Consider the following 14,629-nt stretch of genomic DNA (forward strand, 5'->3'; position numbering starts at 1 on the left):
GGGTATTAGAGGTGTGGTACTGTGAGCCAGATGGCACATTCACGGTCAGGTAAGGCAGCTTCATCTTGTAAGTCAGGAGCTGAAAAGACGTTGGGGGATATTAGATGATCTCCTGGGGGAAGTCCCGGAAAGTCAGGGTGCACATGGCTTCGAAGGGAGGGGGTCAGGTCGACAAAGGGCATGGGGATATCAACATTAAAGGGTTCAGGCATGAGGATGGGAATATCAACATGACTAACGATGTGCTCAAGGGTATCGGGGGGAGGTTGGATAATGATAGGAGGAAGAGGAATTAGGAGGAGGTGAGGATGGAGGAGAAAGGGAGGGATTTGGTGGGTGATCATGGGAGGCTGGAAGCTGGTCACCCACATGAATATTAGCAGCATCATCTTAAACTTTAGGGGAGGCAGTGGCGGAGTGGTATTGTCACTGGACTAATAATCCAGAGACCCAGGGTAATAATCTGGGGGCCCAGGGTATTGCTCTAGATCATGAGACGTAGGAACAGAAGTAGGCCATTTAGCCCATCGAGTATGCTCTGCAATTCAATGAGATCATGGCAGTTCTGAAAATCCTCAACTCCACTTGCCTGCCTTTTCTCCATACCCCTTGATTCCCTTACTGATTAAAAATCTGTCTGTCTCAGCCTTGAATATACTTAACGGCCCAGCCTCGACAGCCCTCTGCAGTAAAGAATTCCACAGATTGGCTACCCTCTGAGAGAAGAAATTTCTCCTCATCTCTGTTTTAAATGGACACCCCTTACACTGAGATTATGCCCTCTGGCCTTAGACTCTCCCACAAGGGGAAACAACCTCTCAGCATCTACCCTGTCAAGCCCACTAAGAATCTTATGGGCAGAATTTTGCCATCAGCGAGCAGGGGGCGGGGCTCGCTCGCCGACATGTAAAATGACACAGGATGACGTCGGGCGGAACTCCCGACATCACCCCGCCCCATTTAAATTTTCAGGAAGGCGAGGGCACAGCAAAATCAGCTGCGGACCCGCCGACCTGTCAATGGCCACTTGAGGCCATTGACAGGGTCATTTAACCAATTAAAGGACCTTTCCGTCCAACCTTAAGGTTGGCAGTCAGGCCAGGAGCCTCGGCAGCAAATAGAGAAAACATGAAACCTCATCCAGCGGCAGATGAGGTTTCATGCAGGGTGTTAAAAATTGTAATAAAGTTGTTCTATAAATTATGAACATGTCCCAACTCATGTGACATTGTCACATGAGGAGACATGTAAGGGATTTTTCTTTTCTCTATTTTTAATAGTTTTAAAAGTTGAAGCGATATCCCTGAGGCTGCACTTAGCCCCCCTCCACCCCAGCCACACCGGCCATATCCCAACTCTCTTGTCTTCTATTAGTTAGTCAGCCCTCTATCCATCTTAATATACTACCCCTAACACCATGGGCTCTTATCTTATTAAGTAGCCTTATGTGTGGTACCTTTTGGAATCCAAATACAAAGCATCTACTGGTTCCCCTTTATCTATCCTGCTTGTTACCTCCTCAAAGAATTTTAATAAATTTGTCAGGCATGATTTCCCTTTCATGAAGCCATGCTAACTCTGCTTGATTACCATAGAACCATAGAACACTACAGCACAGAAAAACAGGCCATTCGGCCCTTCTAGTCTGTGCCTAAATATTATTCCGCTAGTCCCATTGACCTGCACCTAGTCCATAACCCTCCAGACCTCTCCCATCCATGTATCTATCTAATTTATTCTTAAAACTTAAGAGTGAGCCCGCATTTACCATGTCAGATCGTAGCTCGTTCCACACTCTCACCACTCTCTGAGTGAAGAAGTTCCCCCTAATGTTCCCCCTAAACCTTTCCCCTTTCACCCTAAAGCCATGTCCTCTCGTGTTTATTTCTCAGAATCTAAGTGGAAAGAGCCTACTCGCATTTACTCTGTCTATACCCCTCACAATTTTGTAAACTTTTATCAAATCTCCCCTCATTCTTCTACGCTCCAAGGAATAAAGTCCTAACCTGTTTAATCTTTCCCTGTAACTTAACTCCTTAAGACCCGGCAACATCCTAGTAAATCTTCTCTGCACTCTCTCAATCTTACTGATATCCTTCCTGTAGTTAGGCAACCAGAACTGCACACAATACTCCAAAGTTGGCCTCACCAACGTCTTATACAGCCTCATCATAACATCCCAACTCCTATACTCAATACTTTGATTTATGAAGGCCAGTATGCCAAATGCTTTCTTTATAACCTTGTCTACTTGTGACGCCACTTTCAGGGAATTATGTATCTGAGCTCCCAGATCCCTTTGTTCCTCCGCACTCCTCAGTGCCCTACCATTTACTGTGTATGTCCTACCTTGGTTTGACCTTCCAAAATGTAACACCTCACACTTTTCCGCATTAAATTCCATCTGCAATTTTCTGGTCCATTTTTCCAGTTGGTCCAGATCTCTCTGCAAGCTTTGAAAGCCTTCCTCGCTGTCCACAACGCCTCCAATCTTAGTGTCATCAGCAAACTTGCTGATCCAATTCACCACATTATCATCCAAATCATTGATGTCGACAACAAACAACAATGGTCCCAGCACAGATCCCTGAGGCACACCACTAGTCACAGACCTCCAGTCTGAGAAGCAATCATCCACTACCACTCTCTGTCTTCTCCCACACAGCCGATTTCGAATCCAGTTTACAACCTCTCCATGGATACCAAGTGTCTGAACCTTCTGAACTAACCTCCCATGTGGGACCTCGTCAAAGGCCTTACTAAAGTCCATGTAGACAACATCCACAGCCTTTCCTTCACCTACTTTCTTGGTAACCTCCTCGAAAAACTCTACAAGGTTCGTTAAACACGGCCTACCACGCACAAAGCCATGCTGACTATCCTTAATCAGCCCTTGGCTGTCCAAATAATTATATATCCGATCTCTCAGAACACCTCCCGATAATTTACCTACTACTGATGTCAGGCTCACTGGCCTGTAATTACCTGGTTTACTTTTGCAGCCTTTTTTAAAGAACGGGAAAAAAAAAGGCATTATGCATTTCTAAATGCTCTGCTATTACATCCTTTATAATAGACTCCAACATTTTCCCAATGACAGGCGTTAAGCTAACTTGCCTATAGTCACTTGTTTTTTGTCTCCCTCCCTTTTTGAATAAGGGTGTTACATTGGCAGTTTTCCAATCCTCTGGGACTTTTCCAGAATCTAAGGATTCTTGGAAGATTACTACCAGTGCATCCAGTATCTCTGCAGGTATTTCCTTTAATATCCTAGGATGCAACCCATCAGGTCCAGGTGACTTATCGGCGTTTGGCCTCATTAGTTTTCCTAGTACTTTTTCTCCAGTGATAGTTATTGTATTCATTTCCTCCCCCCTTTTTGCCCACGTTTATTTAGTATTCTTGGTATGCTATTAGTGTCTTCTACCATGAAGACTGATGCAAAGTATTTATTCAACTCCTCTGCCATTTCCTGGTCCCCCAATATTATTTCTGCAGCCTCATTCTCTAAGGGGCCGATATTGACTTTGGCCTCTCTTTTCCTTTTTATATATTTAAAGAAGTTCTTACTATCTGTTGTTACATTACTTGCTAGTTTACCCTCAAAGTTTATTTTCTCCCTCTTTATTATTTTCTGTTGGTTTTTAAAACTTTCCCAATCCTCTGGCTTACCACGAATCTTTGCCACATTGTATGTTTTTTCTTTCACTTTGATACTATCGTTAACTTCCTTGGTTAACCATGGTTGGTTTATCCCTTTCCCACAATCCTTCTTCCTCACTGGATATATCTTTGTTGTGAGTCATGAACTATTTTCTTAAACGTCTGCCATTGTTCACCAACCGCCTTTTCTGCTGAACTCCTTTCCCAGTCCACTCCAGCCAACTCTGCCTTCATTCCTTTTGTAATTACCCTTATCTAAGTTTGGCGCAGTTGTTTCCGGACTAAGTTTCTCACTCTCAAGCTGAATGCTAAATTCCACCATGTTATCGTCACTGTCTGTTAAGCGATCTTTTACTCTGAGATCACTTATTAAACCTGCATCATTACAAATTACCAGATCCAAAATAGCCTGATCTCTGGTTGGATCCACAACATATTGTACTAGGAAACAGTCCTGAATACACTCTATGAATTCTTGCTCATGGCTACCTCTGCCAATTTGATTTTCCCAACCTACATGATGATTAAAGTCACCCATAATTAATATACTGACTTTTTTACATGTCTTCATTATCTCCCAATTTATTCTCTGTCCTACAGCATAGCTACTGTTAGGGGGCCTATAGACTACTCCCACCAATGTCTTCTTCCCCTTGTTATTTCTTAACTCCACCCATATGGATTCCACATCTTCCGATCTAAGGTCACTTCTTGCTATTGTACTTATTCCATCTCGTACTAATGAAGCTACCCCACCACCCTTTCCTTCCTGCTTGCCCTTTCAAAAAGTGACATACCCCTCAATATTTAGTTCCCAGCTTTGATCTTCTTGTTACCATGTCTCCGTAATGGCTATAAGATCATAACCATTAACCTCTATTTGTGCTGTTAATTCATTAATTTTGTTCTGAATACTACGTGCATTTAAGTAAAGAGCCATTAATTTTGCCTTTTTACCATTTTTTCCCCCTTTTACCCTATTTGCTGCTTTTTTGAATGTAAAACACAATGGGTGGAATTTTATGGCTGACGTGTGGGTGGCGGAGCCCGCACGTCAGCACTTAAAATGTCGCGCGCTGATATCGAGCGAACGTCCCGACGTCACCGCGCGGCATCACGATATTTAGCTGGGTGGGCACGCTATGAAGCTCGACGCGCGCCCGCCATTAAATAAAGGCCTTGTTAAGGACCTTAACTCGGCAACCTACGCAGATTTTGAGGAGCCCGTGCGATCTTCGCCTCAGCGCATGGGCCCAACGGGCAGGCGGGTAACTGATTTTTTAACAAACCTCATCCACGGGCGAGATATGTGGGCTCAGGGGGGTTGTTAATGTTTTATCTGAAGTATTTATTGCAGAAAGTGTTTTAAACTTGCCTGTGTGCTTGTTACCAGTTCAGATCGATTTCCAATAGTTTTTCTCTGTACTTTGAAGCTTCAGCTCAGCAGGCTGCAGACGGTAATATTTATCGGGCCTGCAGCTTTCCAGAGGCCTCCATTTAGCCTGGGTATGGGTTCTGACATCTCCACTGGAGGCAGCTCCTCTGAGGAGGAAGGGAGGGATAGACTAAGGAGGAGGGCAGGAGTGGACAATCAGCCTCCAGGGGAGCCACCTTTGGGAGGCCAGGCGCAGGCACAAGGGGCGCAGGGCCAAGAGGTTGTCCAAGGTGGAAGAGGCCGCAGAAGACTCCACTATCCTGCTGCCAGGGTGTACAGGCGGCGAAGCAGCTACCTCAATATGACTGAGGTGCAGTGCCAAAGGAGGCACCAACTGTCAAGGGGGACAATGAACTATATCTGTCAGATGATTGGCCCTGAGATCTCCCCTAACTGTGTGGGTGGACTCCCCATGCCAGCGGCTCTGAAGGTCACAGTTGCCCTCCACTTCTGTGAATCTGGCTCCTTCCAGGGCTCAGTGAGTGATCTTTGCGGTGTCTCCCAATCAGCTGTCCACACTTGAGTCAAGCAGGTTACAGACACTCTGCTCAGACGGGCCTTGACCTTCATCCACTTCCGCTGCGACCAGGCAAGTCAGGCACAGCGAGCCAGAGGCTTCACGGCCATTGCTGGCTTCCCCCGAGTCCAGAGTGCAATCGACTGTACACATGTGGCCATCAAGGCGCCAGCAGGTGAGCCCGGTGCCTTCGTCAACAGGAAGGGCTTCCACTCCATGAACATGCAGATAGTGTGTGATCGCAGGATGCAGATTCTGCAAATTTGTGCGAGGTAACTAGGCAGCTCCCACGATGCCTACATCCTCAGACTCTCCCAGGTGCCAGTGCTCTTCAGTGCTCCGGCTCGGCTGGATGGTTGGCTGGTGGGTAATAAGGGTTATCCGCTCAGAAGGTGGCTCATGACACCTCTCCGCCATCCAAGAACAGAAGCTGAGGAGTGCTACAGTAGGAGCCACGGCACCGCAATGGCTGTGGTGGAGAGAGCCATCAGTCTTCTCAAGATGCGCTTCTGTTTTCTGGACCGCTCAAGGGGCGCACTCCAGTACCCCCCAGATCGCGTCTCTGTGATAGTGGTAGCGTGCTGCGCTCTGCACAATCTTGCGCTGGAAAGGGAGGATGCAGTTGATAATGAAGACCTTGACGCAGTGGATGAGGCTACAAATGATGAATCCAGCAGTGGCTCAAAGGATGAGGAAGCATGGAGCAATGATGAGGGGCAGCACGCCGACCAGCTACTACACCAAGGAGGCAGGGACATCCGGGACACTTTAATCCAACGACCCTTCAGCTAGCTCCACACACGTCGATCAGCAAGACCAGCATTGCCTGGCACTTCCACACGTGGCACTTAGGTGCAACATCTTCCACCTCATCAGATGCAACTAAGGGCTTAGTACAGAAACATCAATGTCCACTCAAACACTCCTGATACGTCTGTGAAACATACAAATGCAGCACAAAGGAAACACCCTCAGCCATGGTCAGAAAAGTGGACTTTATTGCCACCAAAATAAACAACAAACGTCGCTCTGACACACATAATGAAATATTCCCTAATCTAGGGCCAACACAAAATCACCAGTGACAAATCCATGGAGTGCCTAACGTACCTTATGCTTACGTTTGCGGGTGCTACGTCTTGTTGCTGCCCCATCGCTCGGAGTGGCTGGTCAGACAGCCTGCTGACTCTGCACTCCTGTTGGCCTCGATGACCTTGGCGGCCGTCTTCTGGCTCATGGAGCCTGTGCTGGCCCCGCCTGGGAGGGAGTGGCCAGTTCCAGAACTGGCACCTCCCTAGTTATCACAGCCTCAATGGATGCAACGGTCACTGGCAGAGGGGCGGAGGAGCTGCTGCCCTCATCCAGAGCGCCCTGAGAGGAGCTCGCAGCGACGACAGGCAGCTGCTGTGCCGACATGAGGTCACATTGGACCTCCCTGCTCACCATAGGTGGATGGGCACCGAGCTGCGACATTTGGTGCCCAGAACATCTCCCACATTGCCTGTGGCCATTAGTGCTGTGAGGCCTTGCAGGTCAGAGCCTAACCCAATCAGAAGATTCTCAATCTGCTGGAAGCCCCTCTCCCTGAGAGTCGCCAATCTCTCGATGGAGGAAGCCTGAAGCTCTGTCTTGAGGTTCATGCCATTACTGACACTTTGCTTGGATTCCTCCACCACAAAGACCAAGTGAAGCACACCCTCATACAACCCTGTCAGATGCTCCCGCGCACCCTGCCGCTTGTCCTGCAGCTGCTGCATTGCTGACATCTCCAGAGGCACATCATCACTGCCCGACTCAGCATGTGCCTGGTCCCCCGCAGTCCTCCGGCTGCTGGCGCCATAGGCACTCTCTGTCAGTGCTATCTCCTCCAGCGATTGTGAAGTGCCTTCTCCACTGTGCCCCGGGACACTAGCCGACATCATAATCCCCACTGATGTGTTTGTCGCTGCGGTGGTGCCTGGCTTGCTGAAATGATGTGACGCAAGTTGTAAGTGTTGGCCCTCAGGTGTGGAGGGGGGTGCTCTGGACTTGTTGGTGGCGGCCATGCGGTGGTGATGCTGAAATTAACAACAAGGACATCAGTTAGTGTTCAGTCAGTAACACCTTTCATCACTTTCCCCCCCGAGCATCGTAATGCGCTCATCCTTCATGAACCTAAGGAGACAAACATTGGTGGGGTGATAAATAGTCAAGAGGAGGGCCAAACATTACACGTGCATAAAGACAGGCTGGTCAGATGGCCTAAGGAGTGCCACATGGAATGTTATGTGGATAAGTGTGCGGTTAAGCACTTGGGCAAGACAAACAAGGTATGGGAATACATGAGTAATGGTAGGACCGTGGGAAGTCACGACGATTACAGGGACCTTGCTGGGCAGACCCGTTAAGGTAGCAGAACAGGAACATAAGGTGTTTAACAAGGTCAAAGCCAAACTTGCCTTTATTAGCTCAGGAATAGAATGTAGGAAAAGGGAGATCATGTTGCAAGCGCAGAAAACGCTATCGAGGCCACATCTACACTTCTGCGTTTACTTGTGACCTGCGCTTCATGGGAGGGATGGCATTGAAGTGGGGAGAGTGCAGAGGTTCCTGACCTGGATGCATGCTGACCTGGAGAGTTTGAGTTATGAGGGAACATTGCATACACTTGCGACATTTGCCGTGGAGCACAGGAGATTGACAGGTCACATTATTGACCTTCATACCATTATGAGGGACATAGAATGGGTGGAGAGAAGGCAACATTTCCCCTTGGCGCGGAGATGACTAACGTGGTGGTATTTATTTAAGTTGAGTGCCATGAGGTTGACAGGTGAGGTGCTGAGACAGAGTAATGTGGGACGCACTGGCTGAAAGGGTGGTGGAGGTACAAACCCTCCTAAGATGATATAAGTCTTTGGATGTGCAGCAGCGATGCCATGACATGTTAGGCCATGGGGATAGTGGTCACAAATGGGATAAGGTGACTTTGGAAGGTGCTAGAGACGCGCATCCTCAAGGGGCCGAGGGACCTTAGTGTATGACCCACACGTCTGACTGTATCAGTCTGTGAATGAGCAGTGTTGCTGCATTCACGAGTGCAGCAATCATCAGTGCTTTGGATGGTGGGGAGACAGAGTGAATGGGACTGTGGCCCTCTAATACCTGGCTGCCGCACCCCAGCCTCGCCGACACCTGCCGATCTGGCTGCCTGCCTCCTCCCCAGCTCCATGGCCTGCTCTTCATAAGTGGCGAGGTGCTGCAGCACGGCGTGCCCACCACCAGTTTGCAGACACTCCTGGCTATTGTTCTCCGTTTTTGCCTGCAGAACAGAGAAGAGCATTTATTGGGCTGATCGCTCATGTACTCTGCACGTGCACGTCGCACCCCAACCACAGTGGCCCATCTGAGGACTCCAGCGGCTCCTGTCCACACTACTGGTGATCAGTCCCCAGAAGATAGTACAGCTGACCCACACGTCTGACTGTATCTGTCTGTGAATGAGCAGTGTTGCAGCATTAATGATTGCAGCAATCATCAGTGCTTTGGATGGTGGGGAGACAGAGTGGATTGGACTGTGGCCATTAAGCACCTGGCCACTGCACCCCAGCCTCACCGCCACCTGCCGCCCTGGCCGCCTGCCTTCTCCCCAGCTCCATGGCCTGCTCCTCGTAGGTGGTGAGGTGCTGGAGCATGACGTGCCCACCACCAGTCCTCTGGCGCTCCCTGAGATTGTGTTCGGTCTGTGCCTACAGAACAGAGAAGAGGATTTACTGGGGCTGATTTTTCATGTACTTTGCACGCACATGCCACACCCCAACCACAGTGGCCAATCTGAGGCCTCCAGCGGCTCCTGTCCATGCTACTGGTGATCAGTCCCCAGAAAATAGTACGGCTGTTCCCAACCCCCTCCCCCAACGGCCACCTTGGACACATTCGGCGTCCATCACTTTGAATAATACACAGGTCTTAGCGCCCATGGCAAGGAGGTGCAACTAGGTGCAGCGCCAAGGCCAGCAGATGGCTCTTGGCCACGACACCTTGAGGCTCCCCTTCCACCATCTCATCACCATCAATAAGACATGTGTTGGAGTTCTGAGTGTGTGTCTAGCTGCCTGCAGGTTGCCCCCAGACTACTCAAATGTGACAAACACCAACATATGCTGCGGGGAGAACCCATCTTCTCCTCAACCACTAAGGCTGATGTAAGCATGGTCACTATCTGTTTGCCCACCCAGCGTGCGCCAAATTCCCAATGCAGTAACGACAATAAGACATGGGGTGGGGGGGGGGGCCTCAAAGGCTAAGGCTACCTGCTGGGTAAAATGACCAAGGCCCACATGGTGCTCACCCTTCCAGAGCGCAATAAATCATTGAAGCACTTACTGCACTGTGTTCCTGTGCGCCGCACAGCATCTTGAGAGCTTACAGCCTCCGCCACCTCCTGCCATGCCTGCCTGGTCATGTGGGGGGCCCTCCTCCTCCCATCCTCCGGAAACAACACCTCCCAATAGTTTGACACCTCTTCCAGGAGGGCAGCAAGGCAGGCATCGGAGAACCGAGTGGCACATTGGCCCCCCTCTGGTGAGCAATTGGAGATTGTTGGTAGGTGAGTGATGAGGTGTAGTGAGCTGAGCAGTGGTTCAGCTATTGGTGCATTTGCTAGGATAAGCCATTTGAAGATGAACTTGTGAAATAATTGAAATTCTCCATGCACTGAATCCATGTTTGAGGAGGAGCTCTTCTGACAATGACCTCTAACATTATGTCTTCCCACAGCGTCCTGAGTAAGAGTCTTGAAGACCTCCTTTCCCAATGTGGATTCAAGACTTCTCTCCTAAGTTCCACTGCTTCCATCAAGACCTCCAGTGCACAATATGAAAACCTTAGTGGATAGTGTCTAGCACAGTCAGCCATTTATCACTCTTTCCCAGGACACTTCTTTTGAAAAGACTCCTGCAGCCACAATGTGCCTCTCATTTAAGATGCAGCCAATGAACAATGTAGCGTGTGCTAGCTGTGCGCAGTAATCAAGAGAACAACAGGTAACACAAAGTTGATGTGCTGCCTGCAAAGCAACAAACTGGCACAGCTTTATCATGCATCTAGACCCCTGCATTCTTATCTATTTTTTGTGTAGAAGCTTCTCAAACTTCTTAGCTGCCAGGTGGGAAATAGAGTTAAAAGTTATAATGACCTCATACTGTTAAATTCCACAGAAGCTCCTAATCCCTGGCATTACCAAGATTCTAAGAAGTACTAAGTACAAATACCTTAACTTCGTTCCTGATAATAGTGGTCCATTTCCTTATTTCAGCCAAATATGAAGGAGCCAAGTGACCAAAAGTTGGACGTTAGCCCCAAAAGGAGCAACCCTTTTGATCAGAAACTCCAACCAAAAGGAGAAAATCTTTTTGATCAGAAACTCCAATTCTTTAGCAACAAAGGGTTGCTCAAAAGTTTCATGTGGGATCCTATGAACAGCAAATTTTCAGCTATTAATTTTTGTTGAGGTGAAGGCCTTTAAGAGTCCTTCCCTTGCCAGATTTGTGATCCACAGAGAAAAGCTCTGCAGGTCAAGCTCACTGATAAAGCTCTTCCAGTAGCAGTCAAATGAGAGGCAAAGCTTATGTTGTAAAAAATCTTTAAGGCTCACCCATGACCTGGGGTTGCAAGTACAATTGGGCCAGCGTGACATCAGATTTACAAAGTCAAGACTTAGATGGGAAATCAGAATATAAGTTTGAAACATTACTTATAAGACAAAGCAAACTGACAAATAGCAATATAAGATCATCTCCGGAAAACACAGGTATTTCTGTGGTGCATAAAGGGGAAAATGAAAAATTAATCTTGTTAAATTTATTATTTCATTAAACACGGACCTGTTCTAGTTGATTGTGCCACATCAAAAGTAAATTTTCAAGCTGTAAAATCGTTTCTGGGTTTGACACTGCAGCTTTTACTTGCTCGTATGAAAGCAGCTGAGAAAGATCAACCTTCTCGCTCTTCAGCACGACAGCTTTTTCAAGACTTGTTTTTGTACCTTAAGAAAATATAGAATCATAGAGGACAGGAAAGTCATTCAGTCTGCTTCCATTCCTTTCAGGCAATGCACTGCAGATGATAACAACTTCTGACATCAAAAAAAATGTCCTCACCTCTCCATTGGTCCTTTGGCCAACTGTCTTAATTCTACGCCCTCTGGTTAACGATCCTGTTGTCAGTAGAACCAAACTGCCCTTACTTACTCCACAAAAACTGTACATAATTTGAAACATCTCATAATTTGGAATAAATATCCCCTTAACCTTCTTAACAATCACAGCTTTTCTACATAGCTGAAGTCCCTCATCCCTGGGAATCTCCTTTGCATCCACTCCAAAACTGCAATATCTTTCCTAAAATTTGGTGCACAGATTTGAATACAAAAGGCAACATTATAATGAAGCTGACCAATTTGCAAGGGGAGAGGATGGAGGGGAGTTGCAGCATCTGGTGAGGAACCTATTTCTCTGTGAAGCAGGCTTTGCCAATGTTGTTTAACTCAGTCATGGTGAGCATGCGTTTCCAGGTTTGTCAACCAATCACAATGCAGGTGCAATGACAACTTGCACCTATCACCTCTCAATGAAGGCAGACATAGCTGACAAAATTCATTGTCATCTCCAGAGTCCCAACTCAGCCTTTGGCCAACTGAAAGAAAGAGTATTTAAGGTCCACGATCTCAAATCCAAGACTAAAGTCATGGTTTACCAGACAGCAATGATCCCCATGCTTCGGAGGCTTGGACAACATACAGCATGCACCTCAAAGCATTGGAGAAGTATCATCACAAGATATTCCAAATCCAGTGGCAATAAATGCAATCCAACCACAGCATCCTCTCCCAAGCCAACATGCCCAACATTGAGGTGCTAATCACTCAGAGCCAGCTCTGCCTTGCAGGACATGTGACCCATTTGCCTGAAACAATACTCCCAAGGTAACTGCTCCATTGGAACTTGGCCATAGCAGGAGACTCTCGGGAGGACAGCGGAAACGCTGTATGGGTGTCCTCAGTGCATCCCTGAAGAGGTCAAACATCCTGTTTACTCATGGAAGTCCCAGGTTTGTGTCTGAACAATATAGAGAAAGGTTCACTCGGGAAGTCACCAAACACAGGGAGACGATGCTGGGAAAATGCTAAAGGAAAATCGAGACATTGGTGCACAAACCTCCGAGCAACTCAGTTTCTCTATTCATTTGGGGAATTTGGGCCTCCCTGGCTAGGCTAGTATTTATTGCCCATCCTAACTGGCCTTGAGAAGGTGTAGGTGAGCTGCTTTTTTGAACCGTTGCAGTCCATGTGGTGTAGGTAGTGTTGTTAGGGAGGGAGTTCCAGGATTTTGACCCAGTGACAGTGAAGGAACGGCAATATATTTCTAAGTCAGGGTGGTGAGTGGCTTGGAGGGTAACTTCCAGGTGGTGGTGTTCCCACCTGTCTAGGTGGTAGCGGTTGTGGGTTTGGAAGGTGCTGTCTAAGGAGCCTTGGTGAGTTCCTGCAGTGCATCTTGTAGATGGAACACATGGCTGCCACTGTACGTTGGTGGTGGAAGGAGTGGATGTTTGTGGATGGGGTGCCAATCAAGCAAGCTGCTTTGTCCTGGATGGTGTCAAGCTTCTTGAGCGTTGTGGGAGCTGCACTTATCCAGGCAAGTGGAGAGTATTCAATCACACTCTTGACATGTGTCATATAACTGATCCCCAATCACCACCTGCCCCACATGTGACGGCGTCTGCAGATCACAGACTTATCAGCCAGATTGGACTTATCAGCCATCTCAAAACCCACCAAAATGATGTGGAAACAAGTCATCCTCAACCCTGAAGGACTGAAGAAGGAATTGTATTGGATTTCTACTAAAAGGGACCTCGACTGAGGTCAGAACGGCTGAATTCTACATTGGTTCTTCAGGTCTCAGGAAGGACAAACATGGAAAAAAAGGCCTGGGAAGGTAGGAAGAGGCCAGATTCAACAGCTCAAGTGGCATGGAAGTGGCAGAAGCAGTGAACAGCAGAAATGCGTCCTTTGTAGCTGTACTCACTGCCACGAGGTTCAATGACCTCATGAGGGCAGGATATGTGAATAGTGAGCCACTCGCAAGCCACTCTGACGTCTTCAGCGTTCGACTGCACAATACTCCACTGATCAACACACAGTGCAAACTCCACTCATTATTTTCTCTTGAGCTAATTCCTCATATTCATGTTTGAACATCCTGCACTTAAACTCATCCTCATCTAAGTGCAGTCTCAATTCTCTGCTTTCTCTCCATGCAGGAAAAGAGGGTATAGTGCACAACTCCAGGGAGATGTAGGGAACTGAGGTTGGCCACTCAGTAAAAGCCATCCTGGCCACCACAGGGGAAGAGGTCTTGGAGATCAGCAGGGTTCTGAAGCCCATGGGCAATCCAAAGATCGGGGTCTCACAGCTACCTAGTTGCAGAAATAGATAACAGACTGCCACTTGGCACATAGCAATCAATAACGTTGAATTGCTGTCACCACCAACTGAAATGTGAACTTCTGCACAATGTCGACATTAATGCTAGTTCTAATTCATGTCTTTCACCTCCCACAGACCCTTCAATGGTGAAGGAGGATATGAAATGGAAGGAGGCCGAGGAATCGAATGTGCGTTCTGAGGAAGCATACGTCATACGTCTCAAGCACAATCTGCAGCAGTGTAAATACACACAAGTTTCAGAGCTTGAGCAGCAGCTGGCATCACTGCATTGAATCCACGAGGTTGGGAGCTTTTTTGTTAGCACATTTCTTCACAAGCTCTGTTCAATCTATAATTATTTTTAAGAATGTTTGAAAAGGAATTTTAAGAGTTTGTATTAATTGTAATGGGAGCAACTGTAATTTTTTAATTCATTCATGGGATGTAGCTGTCACTGGCAAGGCCAGTGTTTATTACCTGTCTCTGTTTTTTTTTAATTCATTCACGGGATATGGGCTTTGCTGGCTTGGCCAGCATTTTTTGCCCA

The 14,629-nt window shown here is 47.5% G+C and overlaps 1 protein-coding gene across 1 annotated transcript in view; it reads right to left on the bottom strand.

Annotated features, from left to right (window-relative positions):
• LOC144681151 (dynein axonemal heavy chain 8-like) overlaps positions 1-14,629 on the bottom strand; it is a 1,659,468-nt gene that overhangs the window by 1,574,281 nt on the left and 70,558 nt on the right. The window contains exon 4 of the mRNA XM_078542878.1: positions 11,480-11,640. Coding sequence (XP_078399004.1) covers positions 11,480-11,640 — 161 coding nt within the window. The remainder of the gene's footprint in view (positions 1-11,479; positions 11,641-14,629) is intronic.

Source organism: Cetorhinus maximus, chromosome 5 (assembly GCF_964194155.1).
Source record: "Cetorhinus maximus chromosome 5, sCetMax3.hap1.1, whole genome shotgun sequence".
In the NCBI taxonomy this organism is placed as follows: Eukaryota; Metazoa; Chordata; class Chondrichthyes; order Lamniformes; family Cetorhinidae; genus Cetorhinus; species Cetorhinus maximus.